Source organism: Leptopilina boulardi, unplaced genomic scaffold (genome assembly GCF_019393585.1).
Source record: "Leptopilina boulardi isolate dan_hultmark-lab unplaced genomic scaffold, ZJU_Lbou_2.1 LbouV2_165, whole genome shotgun sequence".
Taxonomy (NCBI): Eukaryota; Metazoa; Arthropoda; class Insecta; order Hymenoptera; family Figitidae; genus Leptopilina; species Leptopilina boulardi.
In genome coordinates, this window is record NW_026137713.1 from 5,548,189 (window position 1) to 5,567,201 (window position 19,013).

A 19,013-nucleotide genomic window follows, 5' to 3' on the forward strand; every position below is an offset into this window, starting at 1 on the left:
TTTTTTTTCTCTAAACAAATAATTAATTTATATTTATTTGATTTCCTAATTTTTCATTTGACTAATTTAATATAATTATTGATTAAATTAATTATAGATTGATTATAGATTTACCAAATAATGAATTATTAATGTAAATTGTAAAAAAAAATTAATTTGTCACCATTAGTAATTAAAATTAATTATTCTGGAAATTTTTATTAGGATTCAGCTAGTCATCCATCAGACTTGTGGAAAGAGCCAACAACTCCTGTTTTCAATACAGCAATGGACTTTGGAATTTCAACAACTAGCGAACGTAGCAATCAACTCGCAATGGCTTCTAATTTCATGGATCACACACCTTCGGAACAAATAAAAAAGATCACTGGTCATCAATATAGTGACTTGCCAAGCCTTCTGGCTAGTGTGGGTCTTGAAAAATACAATCGTAAGTTTGAAAAAAAATAATTTAAAAAAAAAATTTATTTTATTTTTAATGCAACTAAATTATTTTAATTAATATTTATATTAAATGCAAGTTAAAATTCTCTTCGTTCTTAGACCTCTTCCAACGTCAAGAAATTGACATGGCCACCTTCCCTTCTTTAACGGAAAAGGACCTCATTGAACTTGGAGTATCCGCATGGGGCGCAAGACGTAAAATCGGCCTCATGATAACTGAAATGAACAAAAGATCTAGTCCGTTTTCCGGCAGTGCAGCGCCAGGAGCAGAACGAAAAATTAGTTCTTCCGCAAGTTCGCCGCCATCGATCAAGAATAATCTCGATACCAATTGGTGATTTTTTTTTTTAAATCAAATCTAATATATTTAATGTGCTTTTCTACAAGCACTGCCAGATAATCCCCTCCTCAAAAAAAAAATTGAAATTTAATTCACGAATTAGTTATATGAGGTGCGAAAAAGAATTATCTCCAATGGAGAAAAAATTGCATGATACCTTAAAAAAAAAAAAAATAGTTTCGCGAATCGGACGAGTAGAGTTTATTTTTTTTAAAAAAACGCACATTTATTTATTTTTTTTCTTTCTTTTTTTTTTCTCTCTTTCTCGGTTCCGTATTCCAATTTTAGATTGTAAGGAAAATGTTTTGAATTTTTCTCTGTTAATGTTGTTTCGTTGCCTTGTCGATCGATTAGATATTTTAGCGTAAAAAGAAAAAAGAAAAGTCGAGTAGACTCGAAAAATTGTTTATCGTCTCACGTTGAGATGTTTATTTTTTTTTCTCACTGAAAGATGAATTCTATTGATTTAAAAACTAAAACAAATAATGAAAGAAGAAAATCAATCAAATGACGAAACATCTTGAAGGCGAAATAAAAATTCGAGAATATTAATTAACTCTCGTACTTTAATTAGATAGTTGTTATATCAATCGACCGAGTTCTGTGTCGTCTTTGTCTGTGATGAAGGAGGATGCTAAGGCGTTGAGTGAAAAAAAATCTCTTGCAAACGCGAAAAAAAAGTATTTAGATTGAAAGTTTTGAAAAAGCGTTTGGAGATTTTAAGCTCTGTACTTGAATAATAAAAAAAAAAAGATGGGCGAGGAGGGTCCCGTTGGCAAATGCATTCAGCGATTTCTCAAATTTACTAACTGTGCATAATTCAGACTAAGCTCGAAAGCGTGGAGACTTTTTTTTTCTTTTTTTTTTTTGCATTTTAATATCCTTTAAATGACTTTCGTTAAAAATTTCAAGGACTCGCTGAGATTTTAACAGTCACTGTTTAAACTTTTTTTTCAACTAGTTAATTTAATTAATTTTTTCTTTTTTTTTAAATAATCAAGTTAAATCTTTGAAGGAATAATAACATAAATATATTAAAACTGACAATGACATATGAGTGACACTTTAAAGAATAATTAACTGAAAGATAAATTTAATGAGGATTAAACTGAGAATCAGTTTTAGAAAAGAAATTAACGTTTTCGAGTTTTAATAAAATAAGTTATATTATTATATATGTATAAAAAAAAGTATTTATTGCCGGTGAAAACGCTGAATGCACGCCGACCAAAGGAAAATGTAGATTAAAATGAAGAAAAAAAACAATTATTGTCGGCACCGTGATATATAAATTTTTTCTGGTCGCAAAATCGATGATTTCAGCACATTTTTAACGAAAGCCCTGAAGCTCGTTGCCAGGTGGAAAAAAAGTGGTTTCAAAATATCGATATTTGTAAATGAGTCGTTTATAGACGACTAAATCTACAAACTTAATCAGAGACTAAGTAGTTTCTTTTACGAGTAATACGAATCGCGCGAAAATAATGCAAAAATATATATTTCTTTTTTTTTTTTGAGAGCAGAACTTTTCGTGCGTTATAAATTATTTTGGTTTTAAACCTTTTTTTTTCTTTTTTTTTCTGGCACTTGTATACGCTTAAACTAATAATAATGGCACTGATCTTAAAATTTTTCGCTCATTTTCTAAATTCGAAATATTATTGAAAGAAAAATATTTTTAAAAAATATATAGAAAATATTTGTCGATAAAATATTTTTCCACATTTTTTTTTTTAATATTTCGATTTAAATGAAAAAATCGTTTTTGATTTTTTATTTTTCCCAATTTTCAAGAGAAAAATTAAAAATCACGTTTTTTTCATAAGCGTAAATAAAATGCGAATGGTTTGTTATATTCTACAAAACTCTTATTCAATAATTTATTCGTTATTGAATTTTGTTTTTAGAATATCAGTTTGCATTTTTTTTTTTAATTAAAAATTTTATGATCAGTTAATTGCCTGAGATTTATAAGAGAAAAAAAATCAAGGGATACATTAATAGTAAAAGCTTTCAAGTGCCTAGCAAACGATTTTATTGCTAAGAATTGATGACTAAACTTATAAAGTTTTAAGCATAAATTATTTCTTGTTAAATATAAAAATAAGCCGAGTCGCGTGCTAAGTAATTAAAAATGTGCCTGTGTATAAGTCTCTACTGATGTTATCTTTGTTGCTATAGTTCAGTAATGATTTGTTAATTAAGTAGGTCAAGTGTTAAAAAAAAAATTAATTCGTTCATTTAAAAATTGGACGTAATACAAAAAAAAATAATCTTCTCAGAGATGTGAATTTAAAATTTTGCCGAAAAAGAAAAATTCGATTCCATTACGATATCTTCAATTTTTCATTATTTTTAGCAAAATTTTAATTCACAATTCTCCGCAAGATTTTTTTTTTTTTTTGTGAAAATATTTCCAACCTTTTTTTCATAAAAGTGCAAAGCACTAGAAATACAAAAAATATATATAGATTTTTCTTGTGGATAATAAATTCAAATTGCAAAAGCGAATAAATAAAAAAGCAAGAATAACTCCTTAAAAAAAAAAAAATTCTCCTCCAAAAAATAAAAATTTTCGAAATAGTTTTTCTTATCTGCTTTGTAATCGATGCGCAGAGATTTTTTCCCGAAATTTTTTTTTTCATCCCTCCCTTTTTTTTGTGCATGCGAGAAAATAAAAAGATATCCACTATCGTATTCTTTAGACGGTTGCAAATTAAATATCTTATAAGATGGGTTTCGAATTCAAGAAAGTCCTTAATGTTCCTATTATATCGTATAAAAAAAGTAATAAGCGTATGTTAGTGATTTATTTGTTAAAGAAAAATAAAAATTTGCAATGAAAATGCAAGTGATAAATTCGAGCTAGTTAATAAAGAACTTGGCTGCTATCGCGAGATTAATTAAATTAATTTTTGCAACAATCGGGGCTATAGGAAAAAAAGTGATTAAACTCGGTGAAAAAAAACGGGTTTTTTTTTAAAAAATTCTTTTTTTCTTTAAATATTACCCCTATGACATTTTTTGCGACTGGCAAATAACATGACATACCTCTCTCTTTATCAGAAAAATGCATCGGCCCCTCGGTGCGCGGCCATAAAAAATGAAAATAAAATAGTTCCAAGCATTGCTCATAAATGACTGTTATATCGATTCGATATCGATGGAACCACAAAAAAATGATGAAAAGTCCATTTTCGATCTGGAATTTTTTTTTTTTTTTTTGTCGTCCAGAAAGAGACTTTTCATTTATATTTATAAAAGCAAAATTGCTTGCATTTCCTATGGGGGATTGTTGAGATAAAGTGGAAAAAATGACGAGATAATAAATATTAAAGTCGACGATTCACGATATCGTAAAAATTGTGTCAAGTTTTTACGATTTCACCTTTTTTTTTTTTTGTTGTAAAAAAAGTATTTTGAATAAAAAAAAAAATAGAAAGTTGAATCGAAAAATCGACAAAAATTCTTGTTTCATTTTTATCGACTCTTATTCAATAGAGAGGAATTGCTCACAGAACGACTCACGTAATGGAAATGAAGTTGAAATACAAAAAAATAAACTGATTTATGTAATACGAAACGCAAAAAGTAATAAGGTTTGATAAATTAAGAGAGTTTGGATAATAAAAAAATTGCGTTCAAAGGAACGCAACATAATCAGACTGACCGGACAGGCTTCTATTAGAGCTTCCTGATTAATTACTTAATTATCTTTTGCATCGTTAGTTTTTAAAAAAGCGAATCTTATTTTGCCCAGTCGCGGAAATAATCAATTTAAAAAAAAATATTCAGAAAATCGATAAATAAAAAATTGAAATTATAATATGAATAAAATTCGCTGATTTAATTATAACAAGTATTCCATAAATCTATTTTCAATATTTTTTTTTCTATTTGCGTTGTCTAGTCTCTGCATTGAAAATAGCTAATGCGAGCGATTAAGTTCTCCCCCCTAAAAAAAAAAAACAATTGTACGAATAAATAAATTTTAAGGTAAAGCGCCCCCGAAAGCCAACATTGTGAAGAATTGTATTATAACCAACATTCCACGCAATAACGATTATAGGAATGGATATTGTAAATTTTTATGAGTCGAGAGATACACTAATTTAAATGTACTTTTGTGTAATTTTTTTTCCTTTTTTTTGTACTATTACCGATTATATTATAATATATATACGATACTAATCAAGGGACGTACCCGCCCATCTAGGTGCAACTAGTAATATATTATATAATAAATAATAGTTATATCTAAGCAGCGGTATACGTTTTATAATAGTGCAGCATGATATTTTTATATGATATATTATACACAATGTAATATTTTGATAAACTGCAGATCTACTCTGAATTGATTTATTATTATTGTTTGTTTGAAAAATAAATTTAAAAAAAATTCATTATTGAAAGCCTTGAGCAAAGATGTATTGAGAGAATTAAAAAAAAAAAATTTTGTATTGCTACTTTTTAATAAAAAGTCTTTGCACGCCCTATTAGAAAATTTTCGTTTTTAACTATTTTTGCCTTTTTCCTTATTTGAAAAAATCCCTCTCCCTAGTTACTTGTTTTTTTTTTTTTTTGGAAATAAATTAATAAAAGAAAATATTTTCTGATTTATCAAAAAAATAATTATTTTTATTTATAAAAAATTTATGTATATTATTTGCATCTTTAAAAATTAAATAACGTTTCTTAAAATTTGAAAATTTCATTATAATTTAAAAGTGGAAAATAAAAATTAGAAAAACAACAAAAAATAGTACAATTATTATTGCATTATTATAATTAATGCATTTAAATAAATTAAAGTGAACGCATATTAGACGAATATAAATTCGTCCCGCACTCAGGACAAGGAAATGTGTCCGTTGCAGTGAAATATGCTTGTAAACAATAATAACAAAATATATGTTGACAGCCTGCATATCTTGGTAAAATTGGCCTCTGATGACAATGTGGACAATTTGTCGATAAATTCAATGTCGGTTGAATATTGACAATTTTTCCAGAGACATTTCTTCTTGACCATAATTGATTTAATTTTTGTTTAATATAATAAAAATTCACCATTGGCAAACCAATTGTAAATAATTCTATTAAACCATGCCAGAGTAATTCCCTCGTCATATAAGAATATCCAATGTTTCTCAATCTATTTGTAATTGCCGATTGACTAGAAATTCTTAATAATCGCTCAATTAAATTTGGTTGTGATCCTCGATGTAAAAATAAAATTAAATTCATCAATTCCAATATTCGAATAATATTTGCTGTCCATTCAAAATAAATTTTTAATTTATTGTTTTGTGATATTACAATGTATTGCGAGTCTATGATACGTTCTTGGATGTATTTTGGTAAAGTTGCAAGTAAAAAATGAAAAAATGCTTTTCTCTCATTAAATCGGTCGTATTTTAAATTTAACAATTGTTGTCCAAATGTTGCGTCTCCTTTTCTCAGGGAATAATACCAAATTAAGAATTTAATAGAAACATCCAATTCCGGTTGCCATTTATCAATTATTCCCGGTTGAATGTTTTTTGTTATTTGTTTGGATTGAGTGCGAAAAATTTCATAGATTTCATGATCCAATTGTGTTGCATCGATTTGATTAATTCGTGACACATATGGTGAGGCTGGCATTGTTCTCTTCATCTATATATGAAAAGAAATATAAAATTTAATTATTTTTAATAAGGAAATAGTGTCAAAAAAAAAATATTTGTCAATTCATGTTTGATGAAAAAGTATCCTTTTCGTAAAAACTTACCAAAATATATAATTTAACGTTAAGTATTAATTACTAAATAATTCTCTATTTATCTTAATTAATATTTCTTTTTAATATTTCATTATTTAAATCAATAATTCATTGTCATTAAATTTGACACTTCTCAAGATATAAATACAATTTACCTATTTTTGAATTTTAAGTCAAGCTTTTCAACTATAACTGATTTCTACTTCACCGGAATATTATTTTCCACAATAAAAATGTTTACTCAATTATTTTCTAATTAAATAATTGTTAAAAAAACAGGTATTAATTGTTTATTTTGAAAATATTGACATTTTAATATTTATAGGTTAGACTAAAACTTTCGGATATGACCGCTAGGGGCGTGATTTCCGGACCGGATTTGCCGGTGCGGTGTGTGACGTGACGTCATTGATGTACGTGTGCCCGTGCGTGCAACTTGGTTTCGTTTGCTCAAAGTTTCGGATCATGCTTTTGTGATAAAGTTGACGTTTTCAGTGTTTATTAATTTGTTTTAGTGATTTCAGTCTAACTTAATAAGTGCCTCGTGTCGTAGTGTATCAGTAAGACATGAGGTAAGCAGCGAAACTTATGTAATGTTCTTTTTTGCAAATTTCATGTAAACCCCAGTGAACATCGATCTGCCAAGTGACAAGATAACCTCTAATTTTACGTCAATGCTAATTTGACGCTAGTTTTTTTTTTTGAAAAAATTGCGTATACTTTTTGAACTTGTGGACATAACCTCACTTTTTCAAATACTATCAAAAGGATACGCCTTTGCAAACAAAAAATTGGAAATTTCGCACGTAATTGGTAAGTATTTTCAGATTTCTATCTTTTTCTGACACTTGTTCAACATTTCTCCATTTTCTTGTAAAGAGCATAGTTTTTTAATGTAAAAATTTACGCATTAAAAAAACGGAGATATTTGGATGAGGTGGATTTAATTTTTTAACAAATTGATATTTTACTTTTAATCATATCAGTTTTAATTATCACATTGCATATGTTTGTTTACTATTTTTGACAATTGGTTCAATTAAACTTTAATTGTATCTAAAGGTAATTTGTTTCATTAATTAATTATAGATTAGATAATTCTTGTTAAACAAGGACAATTATACAGTTAATTATTTGGAACAGAAAAATTAATATTTAGGTGATTTGTAACGTAAATTATTTATAGTAGTAAATAATTATGTATTATTAAATTCATTTGGTGGTTGATATTAAGCATTAAAAGCAAATCCTATACGGTTAGAAAATATTATTTGAGTGAATCTAATTGTATTGGATTTGACAAATTGGGTAAAATATTAGATTAAAATTGCTCCAGTTGGCACTTAGAGTTTTGAGCTCTGTTTCCAATTATCTGAATTTTATATCGCCCACTTATTTTACTATGCGTGTAAGGTCCAAGACCTTGACGTTGGAATTTTATTTTTACTCTAAATGATTTGTTATGCAAGCTAACTAACTTGGCTGATTTCCAATTGTATATCTTTGATTTTGAAGTTTACCTTGTGCTTACCTTACCCTTAAATGTCACATTTATTTAGTTTCTTTGTATAATTTTATTTTGCTTCCATTTATTATTATACTTTAAAATAATTCTTTTTACGTCAGATATAAGTTACCTTCTCTTTATGAAAAAAATAATTTTCTGTTAATTAAAAGTTACAACATTTGTGAATACAAGCTGCGGAAAGTAAATTAGACATAAATTATCTCAAATTATTATTTATCTTCTTATTACCTAGGCATTCCTTGTCAGAGGGAATAGTGCATTGCACATGAATTCCCTTGGAGGTAATAAACAATACTTGGCTCTTCTGGTCGCGTTGCATTTGTTCAAAATTACCAAACCACGGTCTAAAGGGATTCATTTGTCATTTGAATTTCAAAACCGCGATACCAGCATAATTAATTATCACCTGTTATAATCGTTTAAAATACCGTAATTAAGAAGAAAATTTTGTTTGACAGGACAATGTTATTAATTTTAGTTTCTGTAATTTAATTAAAAAATTTTTTTTCGTAATTTTACAATTAATATTAATTTTATTTGGTAATAAATTCTAATTTTACTATTTATATAAGTAGAAATAATTTAGAAACAAATTTAAAAATTCCCACCTGTGAAAATTGACCAATTAGAGAGCTTTGAGGTTTTGGCACTATATTTTATCAACTACCAATCAGAACTTGTCTTTTTCCCTCGTAAAATTCTCATTATTTTTCTTTACGACGCCATTTTTAATTAATTGTGTCTCTTGAATTTTGACAAGTTTTTCATAAGATTTTTGTTCTTAATTAATTTAATTCTTGTAGTAAATTATCGTGCAAGTAAAGTGGTGTATTTTCTTTGTAAAATTTGGTTTGAAAACAATAATTACATGATCGAAATGTATTGTCGAAATTTTTCTCCCTTGAAGATAAGCGGAAAAACTTTTTCCAGGTAGAAAAAGAAGACTATCGTACTATGTTTATTCTGATCTGAAATTTATTCGGATTTCATTGTATTTTGTTTAAAAGAATATTCTTTCAGGCTATATAAAATAATCGAAAATTTTTTGTAATTTTTAGGTTATACATTTTGTAACATTCTTCCATTTTAACAATTAATAGTCAATAATTGACTCACCAATATTTGTTATATCTGAAGTCAAAAGATTTATTTTTGTCGAATTTTTTTAGGTTATGGTGGAATGGAAGTGTAGTGGTCAATATGTAACGAATGTAATTAATGTGATATTCTTTTCCCAATTTGGTGCATTTTTTGACAGGAATTGGTAAGATTTTTATCTGTCTTATTAATTTGATATATCCGTTTAATTTTATGGAATTTAAATATATTAGGCGAATTTTTCTTTTTTTTTTGAGTGTAGGTGAAATATACAAAATGAATTCAATTTTCTATCGTAATTTAGAAAATATGTACGTTTATAATTTTTTTAATTTTATACTTATATGTATTTATTTTTGTTCTTAATTTTTCCTTTTTATTAAATAATTAATTTTTGCTAACAAATCTTACATTATTAAAAATTAATGTAGTCTAATGTAAAATAATAAATTTATTAGAAACTGTTAACGTACATTTAAAAAAATCAATTTACTTGTTGATGTCTGTAATTGATTTATTCTCGTTATCGATGTATACTTTTAGTGATAGGTTGGAATAGAATTCTTGGAATTATATTTTCTCCTGCACTCAAGTTGTTTGCATAAATTAATGATAATAAGTGTTTGTTCAAGTAATTTATAAATTCTTAAGTGGAACAATTAATTATTTAAAAAAAATAATATAATTTTTTTTTCTTTTTAAATTATATTCAAAACAATTAAAAATTTCGTTATCGATATGAAAATTTTGTTTAACTTTATTTTGTTGAAGAGTTGAATCGCTTTTTAAAAATGAAAGGCCAATTGAATTATAAAAAAAAAAAGGAGAGTGCCTCACAGCAATGAAACAGGTGGCACCTAACAGAGTTCAGAAAAGTTTTTGCCGCACTGCTTCTTGCATAAAGGTGGCATCTGCGGAAACTCCATTTATTTCAGCATGTATGCTCTTTGACCCCATTCATTGGGGTCAAACTTTTCAATAAAATTGAGAAAAAGTTTCTACTTCTTTTTTTGTTTTTGAGGAAAAATACTTTTACACGAGGAAAGAATAGAGAATTTTTTTTTTTTTAGAACAGGTCTAAAGTTATACATTAAAAATAATTTGAAATACACTGACGAAATTTTAATTGAGTGAGACAAAAATTTATTTATAAGGGAAAATTAATGAATCAATTTTCTTTTTACTAATAGTAGATTTTTTTTCTTTAGGGAAACTTTTGATTGGAGGCTGTAGGAGGTTGATTTGAAAGAAGCTAATGGTTCAGTCGGTACAGTGGACCAGAGGGCTGGTTGGAAAAGTCAAGTTTTGGAGGTTAGGTGGTGACGCCAGGCGTGGCGAGGGTATTGATCGCAAATTTCCCTTCCCGGTCCACCTACAACAAGCGACGTTATCCAGTATTTCTAACCCTCTGCCCCCCTCTCGTCATCGTTGGGGTTCTCAGCTTCGACTCACCCACTACTGTCACTATTCTACTACAACCCTTTTCTTCCACTTTACCTCTTTTGCAACCCCTCATTCATTCCTATGGCACCACGCGGTAATACCATAACCTCACATTCACCTTTTTTTTTCATTTCTCAACGTTTCTGTATAATTTTCCATAAAATCGTATATAATTAATGACTAATAAATCGAGGAGAAAATAGTTCGCACATAGTGCGTCTTTGCATAATAAACTAGGAAGTCTTAGGATGAAGTTTGCTTTGAGCTTTCAATAATAGCTTGATTTTACTAGTTTCGAAACTTTAGAGTAGAAGAGCAAGGGCAACTTCTCAGATCAGAATTAATTGTGGTCGTTATCAAAAACTTTTGCATTATCTCTATATCAGTTGGACAGGTTGGACTTGACATATTATTATCAATGAAATTTGATTTTAATTATATAATTAAAATAATTATCTAGTGAATATTTTTTAAAAATTTTTTTTTCAAAACTCGAAATTATATTGAAATTTAATAGAAATATTATTCACACCTGATGAGGTAATTTTATCCTTGTAAAATTAGCTCATCCTTCCTTGAAACCACTGAAATTTAAATTGCATCGCAAAATAATTATCTCATCGTTCCCAGAATAATATCACTGAAACGGTTGGATATTAAGGGATTCTGTACTCAAATTCATATTCGAATAATTTTATTACAAATGTTTGTTTTTCCAGAAATTAATTTTGGGATTGTATCGATGTCAATTACTAATAATTGTCTGAATAATTTTGATCAATGCTTTATTTACATTTGATAATCAGAACTTTGATTTAGCAATTTTGATATTAGGAAAGGAAGCTATTTTTTTTAAATACAAAAAAAGTTAAGGTCTTTTTTCCCGTACTCGTTTTCAATCGTTTGTTGATTAAAATTTCCTCTCTCGCGAGCAATCGCAAAGTCGATCTTTGATATTCCAACACTTCCGTGAGTGATTCTTCTTGTTCTTATCGATAACTCAATCCCAAGTTTCCCTTTTTGGAAAAAGAGAAAGAAGCGAAAAGGAAATTGCGACGAAGAGTAGCCCAACCCTGAAAACTGCAGACGCTCTCGGCGCCCGCCTAATTGACATCCGACCGCCCCATTATGCACTCCTTCCCCTTGATGTTATTAAATTAAGTTTCTGCCGCGCCATGAAGATTTATTGCTTTAACTTCTTTTTTACGGTTCGTTTTTCGAATAGGTGACTTTTGTTTCTACCAAAACTTTTTGTATTTCAGAAAAAAAAAGAAATAGAAAAATATTTTAAAAAAATTAGGATACACTTACAGTAGGGAGAAGGTTACTCTGAGAGTTTATTAATGTACCCAAAAAAAAGTAATTTTAAATTTAGAGGAAAATTCCTCTTCTAATATCCTCTGAATATTTTCTCTTAAAATACGAATATTCCATTTCACTGTAGAATATTTTTATTCTTTGTTGTAATGGAACAATGACAAAAGGAGTACTTTTGCATTTTCCTCTTCTATTACAATTTTCCTGTTTAAATTTAGTATAATTGAAAAAAGGAAAAGTAAATACATGATATCGATTACATTTTTTTCCTGTTTGACATTTGCGCTTTTGTTTTTCGAAACTATCAATTTTCGTATTTTGTCATAATATTGTTGTGTTATAAATCGAATGACCAAAATGGAAAAGAGACTCGAAGATTTACTAAATGATTTAAATCTGGGTATTTCATTCTTTATTCCAGGAATCTATTATAATTTACCTTTTTTGAATGTAAATAATTAAATTTTATTAAATATTTATTATATTATTCAAATTTAAAAAAATTATTGGTTCTCTTGACATTAATAACACTAGGAATTTTTTTTGTTGAGGTTTTGATATCAACATTAATTAATTCAATGTGTATTACGGTTATTTTCAACTTGTCAAAATATTAGAATATTATTCTTCCTTTAAGAGGACTTTTTCGAGAGGAAAATCCTTCTAAATTAAGATTATTACTTTTGATACCAAAATTAAGAGGAAAATATGCATTAAATTTAGAGGAATCCTCTAGAATGAAGATTACTTTTTTTAAGGTGTGCAATGAAAAAAAATGTTTTCGCGTTTTACAAAAAGAATATATTTTATTAATTTTTGAGATTTAAAAAATTTGTTTAAATATTTTATATTATTTTCCCCACATTGAACAAGTAAAATATAATCAAAATTGATGACTTGACTTTTTAACCCCTGAAATAAAACATCCCTTGTGTGTAATCCGATGACTCCTATGTCTGCAGAATATATTTTTTACATACTTTTTTTTTTTTAAGCTTCCATCACGATTACATTCACACTGTCTAGACTTTTTCTTTATATTTATCGTATACATAATAATCAATATTTAATGAGACAATTAATCTTGTGATATCGTGTTTCCTTCTCTGGTTTGAAAAATTCGTTTAAATTTGATTGTTCCGAAAATATCTTGTAATTCTTGTCTAGGAAAATTGTGTTACTTCTTACTAGTCTCAAATAGTGAATACTCAGAATTCACTAACAAGCCATGAATCCTGTTCTTAATTAAAAGCACTCGACAGACAAAATGCTGAAGATGACAGGTTTTAAGTTTCCTTTTCATTAGATTTAATATTTCTGAATATAAATTTTTATCTCATTTTTGTCGCGTATATCAAATTAAAACGTTTTGATTTACAATAGGAATGGTATTTTTTAAAAAAAGTTTAAAAAGATAAATTAATAAATTGTTGATACAAAATTTATTTGATTTAAATAATCGGTTACTTGAATATTATCAAATAAAAATTTACTTGAACCATATAAGTATTTATTTGAATTAAATTAATTTTTTTTTGTGTACAATTTTTTAAAATTAAAATTTAAATAATTATAGTTTAATTAATTTAAAATTGTTTCAATTTATTAATTGACCTTTTTTTGTAAAATAATTAAGATACAAAATGCCATTGAGTTTGAATTGTTTTGTTGAAAATGTAATTCGTTACGTTGGTGGAATTAAATCGAGAATGTATTCCGCTGCGCATTACACAAACCTAATATCTACAGGTAGAGAGAGAGAGAGAGAGAGAGAGTTTGCGATTTATGCGATCGATGAAAGCTGCCACAAAATGAAAAGCGGAAACGAATGTTGGTGCTAATTAACAACTAACATATACAGAAATGTTACCGTGGATGCGCACAGGATTTCATTGCGGGGGTTATCAATTATTGAGGAATCAGCTGGACTTGCGGATATTTCGTGACATTTAAATGACATCATTCGGGAATTTACGTCAGTTTTTTTTTTCGTTTTTTACAGAGGTAAAAGCGGATTACTATTTTTTTTTGTCGACGGTTTTTTTTAACAACAATGGTTCGTTTGATTCGACTATAAATTCCATTAAATAAAATTCTCGTAAAAGGGAATTGTATTTTTTTTAGAATTTATTTTTGAATAGATAATTGCATTTGATATCACCTCCTCGGATATATATTTTGAGATATTCCGTGAGTTATCCAATTTTCGGTTAGAAATCCTACCCTCGAGCAATTAAGGTATTATTAGTATAACATGGATTTAGCCTCGGTTTGCGGTCATCGTAGGATCAATAGTTCGATTATGTTACCATCTCTATAATTTAATTTAAGGTGATAATTCGTATATTAACTGTCATTTTTATGTTGCTTTTGTTTGGACTTGAATTAATAAATTAGAATTGAATTAATAATTAGTGTGTTGCCAATAGTCACATGTGTGTGATTGATGAGAGTTTGGTGCAGGAAATCAACTCCAATCTATCCTATTCCTTATTTTAAGACACCCTCACCTCCCCCTTTTTCATCTCCGTTCTCTCGGTGACCTCTCATATATATTACGTTCTCACCTTCTGTACAGGAAATTAGTTGAAGCTCTTTCCGTTCGAACCTTAAAGTACCTTTACTCAATTATGAATAAAGTCGTTTATATATGGATAGTTAAATTACATGAAATTTTTTTTTTTTCTTTAAAGTAAAAAAAAATTATAATTTCAATTTGTTATATCTTGACATAATTAATAATTCTAAGAAAATTTTCTCTCTTTATTCTGCATTTAATTATATTTCCGACTTTTCATTCTTTCTGTTTATGCAAGTAAATTGAAGGAGACATTGACTATAAGCATATTCGCGACAATTTCGCGAAAAAGGGATTTACAGAGTCGGCCGAGTGTTTCATTATAACGTAACAAGATATCAAGCTGTAGTAGACTGTCGTTTAATAACCATAATGAAATCATAAAGAGAAACCGCCTAGTCATTGTCATTTACAATTGTTATAAAATTCAGTAAAATGAGAATTTATATTTATAGCCTTTATCAATCTTCTTTTTAATATTCAACTTTTTTATTATTATTATTATTATTATTATTTTTAGTATATAGATATTTTTTTGAATTCAATATATAAATCATAAATTTTAGATTTTAACTTTTGTAAATAAATTAGGCTATAAATAAAAGATTAGGCGAAATAAAATTACTTTAAAAAATTTTTTTTTTATCTTGTAAGCATTTTATTAATATTAGTAAATATCACGTATCATATTTAATTATCTTCTCGATATATGATAACACTATGCTTTTCTGTGTTAATTTACAAATTTATTCATGCATAAAATGTATACGTTTTACGTAAATCCTGGATAAAATTAATTTGAGAAGATATTTTACAAGCAGGATATTTACCCTTGAGAAACAATTGCTGTACATACATATATATATATATTATATAGGGGGATCGTTGACTTCAGTTTCAATTAGACGCAATGCATTGGGATGTCGCGCGCGAGAGGCAAAAAAAGTTCTCTTGAAACACTACTTGATCACCCCATAGAGTTTGCACACTAAAAATATGAAGAATCCTTCAAAACAAACGCAATCCCCTCAACATCTTTGAATATTATTTTTTTGCCGAGTGTTGCTTTTGTCTTCTAAATATGTATGCAAAAGTGATTCAAAAATTAAAAAAAAAATTTATTCACGCACACTGAAATTCTATACATAAATTGAAATTATTTATATGAATAAATTTAGAATTTTGATTTAGAATTATTTACAAAAATTAATTAGCAGTAAATAATAATTATTATATAATTATTAAATAAATTAATATTTCATATTATTTATAAAAGAAATTACAATTTCGATTTAAAAATTTGAAATCAACATAATTTAATGAAAAGTACTGTTGTTTTTATTATAAAACGATAAATTGTCTTTATTATTATTTTTTAATTATACAAAATTGTTACAGTGGGATCTCGTTAATTATGATTGTCTCGACTTTTGTTTCAGGACTTGCAGTAGCAGTATATAGACGGGGGGGACATGGAAACTCTTCATGGCATCCTGAATCGGTGAGTGTTGGTTTTATATTCCTCAACTCTCTTTATTCTAGATCTCACCCCTTGTGAAAAATTGTGTTTCATTTTATACAGTAAGCCAAGGAATATACATCACTATAAGCATAAAGTATTTGCAAAAAAGACTTGTAAATTTTACGAGAAGCTGACAGAAAAAGGAGACAAAGAAATTTTCTCTTTTTTACCTTGAAAAGTTTTTCCCTTCTTTTTTTTTTTGTAATCTAAAGTTCAAATTCACAGCTTCATATTATAAATTTAATTAATAGAAAGATTATAGCTTTAATAACTTGAGAAATTCTAATTTCAAAATTATCATATATTAAAGAATTGTATAATTTTTTATTTGAAAATTTTTAAAAATTCGATTTAAAATTATAAAAGTTTGCATCGTTATCATAAATATAAAATTAACTTGTTGAAAATGAAATGGTTTCTGGGTTTAAGTTGTCACGAAAAAGTGTTGAGAAAATCGCGGTAATTTGAGGAGATATTTCCACGTGGATATTCTTGGCTCTAATCCCCTTGATATTTTCATTTTTTTTTCTCTGCTTTTTTTTTTTTTGCTTAATGGAATATATTTTACGGTTCTCAAAGTTTTCTATATATATATATATATTTTGAAGAGACACACTTTTTTTCGCGTCTCCTTGCACACTTTTTCTCGCGTGGCGGATCTTGGAATCTTCTAATTATCGGAAAAATATGTCGTAATCAGAGAGAGAGAACTTGGGCGAATAACCCGTGTGACGGTACGGCGCACTGTATTGCGCAGTCGCGTAAACAGCAATAGGGGTTGGTTATGGATTTTTGGGACGCGACCTTCGCGTGTCGCCCACGTTTTCACGCTCCTTCTTCTAAATTACTGGACACCTCAAATTTCGCAAAAAAAAGGCACAACCCTTTCTCTTGGCATTTTCACAGTATATCAGTTTTTGTGTCTGTTATACTTTTCTTTATCTCGAAAATCTTTGCCACTGAGAATTGATTTGAACCCTTTTTTTGATTTTTTAATTAAAAATTCAAATTAATTAGCATTATTCCCTGTTCTACCAACTGTTAATAAATATTTCTGATTTTATTGATTATCAGTAAAAATATCTTCAAGTGAATTCATTATTTAAAAATTTTGATTAAAATTTAAATATAACAGGTATTCATTAAATTTTCCAAATTTTAAAATACATTATTTTTTATAATTCTAATAATTTGAGAATTAAAAAAGATTTTTGAACTAGAGAAATAATTATTTAATGCAAACGTCGTTAACATCCCCATAATAAAAAAGGCGTTCGCCCTCACAGTTCAAACGTCATGCTTAGAAAGCTTCACACTAACCTACTTTATGTCCCTTGACGCACGCCACTTTGGTCACGCGATGCTGCGGGTATCTTTACTTCCCCCCCCCTGTTCTCTATATATTTTCCCCTCACCCTTTCCCCTCATTTCCCCTAAAGTTGTTGTTGACTCGTTAACTTTTGATGAAAAAAAAAAAAAAAAAAAAATCTCGTTGGAATCTCGACATGATTTTATTACAATCTCAGCATCCTATTCATAGGTTATTATTTTTTGCTTGTTCGAAAGTCGAAAACCTTCTCTGATAAAATTACACAAGAATAATTATTTAAATTTCGACAAAATAATGAGTTACTTGAAAAGATAATTATTTTTTCTACTAAATATAGAGATAATAGAAAAAAATTTAAATCTATTTTATAACTTAAATATAATAATATAATAATAATTGAAAATATAATATTTATTACTATTGGAGTTTTGTTTATTTATTACGTGTTCTGATAAATAAAATATTTAATGATTTAATTATATTCTTGATTTGTATTTGAAAAAAACTGAAAACATTTCACGTGTGAGTAGATGTGATAAGGATTATAGTGTAGGATTTCGGAGTGTTGAATCCACTGGGATGTCAGTAGTAACGTCCGCGTTGGATCAGACAACAGTAGTACAACCAACATAAAACCCGTCGCGACTTTTTATAGCCACAGATTAAAAATCTTTATAATTCCTCTCTCCCTTTCGGTTTTTTTTATGTTTTTATTTAAAGAAAAATTGCTCTACTATAATTTTCATTTTCTTTACTCCCTTGTCACTTATTTTTATTTATTGCTTTCACGTTTTCAGGCCTTGGATCGTATACGCGAATTTTTCGATATGTTCTGCAATTTTTTGTTTTCTATTCAAATAATTTTTATTAAGTTCTTTTAAAATTTAATTATTTAAAACGCACTTTTAGGTACGAATAAATATTTATTTGATACGAATAATATTTGAAACGAATTAACACTTATTTGGCACGAATAAATATTTATTTGTCATAACGATTGTTTGAATCAAACAATTTTTTTAGTATAGTTAGGTAAAAAAAAGTTTTCATTGAAGGTAAATAAGTTTAATTAATGAAAACAAAGTTTTCTTTTTTGTTATTGTCTTTTCTATAATGAAAGGATTGAAAATTGGTTCTAATTAACGCTTCTGTTTTTCGGTGGAATGTCCTTTTGAGTAGTACACGTTATAGCCAGAAGCACGGATAATCTCCTCGTGGTAACTTGGTTGCGGTTCTCTGCGGTACTGTGCTCAGCCATCTTGGTTTATCGATTTCATTCCCTTGCCTCCTGGTCTCTTTCCATTTCACTCGCTCTACTATGTTTCCCTTTCTCTCTTACACATACATTTCCGACCCCGAATCTAGACCCGGTTCTGATGGCTGTTGCATCGTTGTCGTGTTACAGAACTGTAGATCCATTGCATCGGTCACTCACACAGATTTTTTTTTATATATAAAATCCTCTTTTTCTGAAAAAAATTTTCTTTTCTTTTTTTAAATAATTTATTTTATTAATTGCGAAAATACAATATTTAAAAAGGAAATATATATTGAATTTGTTATTGTCAAATAGCTGGCTAGGGAAATTCGATATTCCGTCGACTCAGCTATATGTTGTGTGATGGGTAGAGTTTTCGAGTTGAAGA

General features: G+C 27.8%; 3 protein-coding genes across 10 annotated transcripts in view; 2 read left to right on the forward strand and 1 right to left on the reverse strand.

The window, feature by feature from the left end:
• LOC127277232 (protein bicaudal C) overlaps positions 1-5,291 on the forward strand; it is a 32,293-nt gene extending 27,002 nt beyond the window's left edge. For all 3 annotated transcript variants that reach the window (XM_051298156.1, XM_051298155.1, XM_051298159.1), the window contains 2 exons: positions 205-430; positions 544-5,291. In XM_051298156.1, coding sequence (XP_051154113.1) covers positions 205-430; positions 544-782 — 465 coding nt within the window. In that variant the 3' untranslated portion in view covers positions 783-5,291. The remainder of the gene's footprint in view (positions 1-204; positions 431-543) is intronic.
• LOC127277247 (peroxisome biogenesis factor 2) lies at positions 2,284-6,882 on the reverse strand. 2 transcript variants are annotated; one of them, XM_051298207.1, is made up of 2 exons: positions 6,707-6,882; positions 2,284-6,445 (listed from the first exon to the last, which is right to left on the reverse strand). In XM_051298207.1, exon 2 carries the CDS (start codon positions 6,443-6,445, stop codon positions 5,594-5,596), a length of 852 nt encoding a protein of 283 aa, XP_051154164.1. In that variant the 5' UTR covers positions 6,707-6,882; the 3' UTR covers positions 2,284-5,593. The 2 variants fall into 2 exon arrangements, with proteins under 2 accessions (XP_051154164.1, XP_051154165.1); XM_051298208.1 differs by lacking the exon at positions 6,707-6,882 and adding an exon at positions 6,561-6,696.
• Positions 6,883-6,991: 109 nt separating this feature from the next.
• Positions 6,992-19,013, forward strand: part of LOC127277244 (stress-activated protein kinase JNK) — a 90,732-nt gene continuing 78,710 nt past the window's right edge. For 4 of the 5 annotated variants that reach the window (XM_051298198.1, XM_051298197.1, XM_051298194.1 and 1 more), the window contains exons 1-2: positions 6,992-7,364; positions 15,955-16,016. The gene's annotated coding sequence lies outside the window, so the exon portion shown is untranslated. Of the gene's footprint in view, positions 7,365-9,248; positions 9,344-15,954; positions 16,017-19,013 lie in introns of all 5 variants that reach the window. The other variant, XM_051298195.1, reaches the window with a different exon arrangement.